The sequence below is a fragment of the Euleptes europaea genome, chromosome 17, assembly GCF_029931775.1.
Source record: "Euleptes europaea isolate rEulEur1 chromosome 17, rEulEur1.hap1, whole genome shotgun sequence".
Classification (NCBI taxonomy): domain Eukaryota; kingdom Metazoa; phylum Chordata; class Lepidosauria; order Squamata; family Sphaerodactylidae; genus Euleptes; species Euleptes europaea.
In genome coordinates this window covers 39407268-39410528 of record NC_079328.1, presented here as the reverse complement: position 1 = coordinate 39410528, position 3261 = coordinate 39407268, and the positions used below count along the sequence as shown (strand labels likewise).

At 49.7% G+C, this 3261-nt stretch overlaps 1 protein-coding gene across 1 annotated transcript; it reads left to right on the top strand.

The window, feature by feature from the left end:
• Nucleotides 1-2442: 2442 nt before the first annotated feature.
• On the top strand, nucleotides 2443-3261 carry PLEKHF1 (pleckstrin homology and FYVE domain containing 1). Its single transcript, XM_056862789.1, has one exon. The coding sequence runs from the start codon at nucleotides 2443-2445 to the stop codon at nucleotides 3259-3261; it is 819 nt and encodes a 272-aa protein (XP_056718767.1).

The following is a 3261-nucleotide window of genomic DNA, read 5'->3' as shown; positions in this document are numbered from 1 at the left end:
ATGAGCTATAATTCCAGGACATCCCCAAGTCCCACCTGGAGGCTGGCATCCCTACTCTTTCCTCACATGGGCCGGCCTAATGGGCCTCAGCAAGCCGAAGAAGAGGAGGAGGTTTTTATATGCCGACTTTCTCTACCACTTAAGGAAGAATCAAACCGGCTCACAATCACCTTTCCCTCCCCACAACAGACACCCTGTGAGGTAGATGGGGCTGAGAGAGTGTGACTAGCCCAAGGTCACCCAGCTGGCTTTGTGTGTAGGAGTGAGGAAACAAAATCCAGTTCATCCGCCGCTCATGTGGAGGAGTGGGGAATCAAACCCGGTTCTCCAGAACAGACTCCACCGCTCCATTAGGTTTACCAACCTCAAGGTGGAGGCCTGGAGTTCTCCAGGGATTGCAGCTGATCTCCAGACGACAAGAAATCAGTTCCCCTGGAGGAAATAGCAGCAAGTGGGGTTTTGTGCGCTGGGAGGGCGTTCCAGGCAGAAACGGCACATCACGCTGAGGACCAGGTTTTCTGTCTTTTGTATTTGGCTCGCTCCGTGGGCTACGATTAATCTCATCATGTGCGGCGCTCAAAATATTTACATGGTAAGGGGGAAAGCTACAGAAGGGTATGGCGTAACTAATCAGCCGCACGGATTCTGTGATGCAAGGTTACCAAAACCCTCCCGCCAAGATCCCTTCGGAAAACAGCCGGTCTCTAATAACTATGAAAAGCCGGCTGCGGCGGTCTCTTAAATATCTGTATATATGATTGGAGTGTGCTGGTTTCGACGATTGTGTTTCAACTTCAGTTGGATACTGAGATCAGAGGTGCTGTGTGCGCTCTTCCCCCACCCACTTCCGGATCGCTTTTCTGCATCTTTCGTCTCCAGTTGTAGTTTGTATAGATTACCTTAACAGCGGCCCCCGCTGCATATATTACAGTCAATAAATTGATAAGAACGAATCATAAAATCATACAGGCCATCAAGTCCAACCCCCTGCTCGACGCGGGATCAGCCTGCAGCATCCCTGACGAGTGTTCGTCCAGCCGCTGCTTGAAGAAAATGAAGTGCTGGGTAATGCCACCATTCGAGGACTGAGGTTGCCAATTCTGGATGACATTGCTGTGTTCCCCTCCTCCTTAAGGATCAGGTCTTCTGTTTGTGGCTGGGTTTTTTTTTCCCAGTCTGGGACTCTGATAAAGGCATGCATTTCCCCTGGAGCACCTTCAACCACCTTTGGCTGGCTTGCCAGCTGCAGCCCTACTTTGATAAGTGTCGATCTGGCCACAGCCGCCCATGCTCCAATTACATCCTGATTTGACTACCTCTGGGCACTCAACATGGGGCTGCCCTTGATGACTGTTCAGAAGTTTCACCTGGTTCACAAGGCAGCTGTTAGCAAGCGTATATTACAGATATCACGGTTCTACATTGGTTCACATGTCAGCGCTACTAAAAATGCTGGTTATTGGTTATGAAGTTGTTTGTGATCTGGGACTAGGGTACCCAAAGCAGTCTCCTGTATGAGCCTCCTCTTATTATGGGCGACTTCCACAGGTTAGAGGTGGGTAAGCACCACAGATGGGATCTTTTCTGTGGTGCACCCAAGCTCTGAAACTGTCTTTCTCCCAAGAAGCTCAACTAACACCAGGGTTACAAGCTTTAGGCTTCTGGCAAAGACCTTTATTCTCCCAGGCTACTGAGTAAAAGAGCTGGCATGGTGTAGAGGTTAAAGTGTCGGACTAGGATCTGGGCAACCCAGGTTCAAATCCTTACTCTGCCATGGAAGCTTGCTGGGTGACCTTGGGCCAGTCACACATTCTCAGACTAGCCCACCTCATAGGGTTGTTGTGAAGTTAAAATGGAGGAGAGACGAATAATGTAAACTACATAAACCAATTTAGGTTCCCTTGGAAGAGAAAGGGGGGAGTTCAGTGAAATAAATAATTAAAAATCCCTTTCCCCCCTTTTTATTACATTCTTTTATTCTTTTAATCGGTCCCCAGACCCCCCCAACAATGTCAACATGGTACCATTTTGGTAGCTGTTCATAAAACCATTTGTTTCTCTTCATTTCCTAGACATCCCTAAAAGTTGTTCTTGGTAAGAGGCATATCCTACATGTGGAAACTTCTTTTAGAATGCTTGGTTGCATTCTAGGCAAGTAGATGATGTGAAAGGCCTCTGCCTGAGACCCTGGAGATCCGCTGCCAGTCTGAGCAGAAAATACTGACTTTGATGGATCAAGGGTCTGGTTCCGTATAAGGCAGCTTCATGTGAATTACTTGGGCAGGCCAGTTTATTTATTTATTTTAAACTTGCAGTTGTGAATTTGACTACTGTAAATATGAAATGTTGGGCGGGGGGGTGTTTAATGGGAATTGAGGACAGAAGCCGTTATTGTCAGTGACCTCTTCTGTTTTCCTTCCTGCGTCCAGGTGACTTTTCGAGATGGTCGATCACCTGGCGAACACAGAGATCAACAGCCAACGTATTGCCGCGGTAGAGCACTGCTTTGGGGCGTCGGGTCAGCCGCTGGCCGTGCCAGGAAGGGTCCTCTTGGGCGAAGGCATTTTGACCAAAGAATGCCGCAAAAAGGCCAAGCCACGGATCTTCTTCCTTTTCAACGACCTTCTTGTGTATGGCACCATCGTGATCAACAAGAGGAAGTACAGCTCCCAGCACATCATACCCCTGGACGAAGTCACCTTGGAAACCTTGCCAGATACTTTGCAAATGAAGAACCGGTGGATGATTAAAACCTCCAAGAAGTCCTTTGTTGTCTCCGCCGCCTCCCTCACCGAGAGGAAAGAGTGGATCAACCATCTGGAAGAATGCATCCGGCACCTGCTGTCCAAAACGGGCCAGCGGCCCCCCACGGAACACGCCGCCCCTTGGATCCCCGATAAGGCCACCGATATCTGCATGCGCTGCACCCACACCAAGTTCTCCACACTCACGCGCAGGCACCACTGTCGCAAATGCGGCTTCGTAGTATGCGGGGAGTGCTCCCGGCAGAGGTTCCTCATGCCCCGGCTTTCTCCCAAGCCTTTGAGGGTTTGTAACCTTTGCCATAAACAGCTGGTGGCCGAGAAAAAGAAAACCGAAGAGCACCACACCCAGGCAAGCCCAGCTGAGTCACCTCTAGTAGGCTATGACCCTTCAAGCGGGGACGACAGTGATAGATCTGACGAGGATAAAGTGGAACAGTGGCCGGCTGATACTGAGTTTTACACATCGGGGGTGGCGTGGTCATCTTTCCATAGGTGA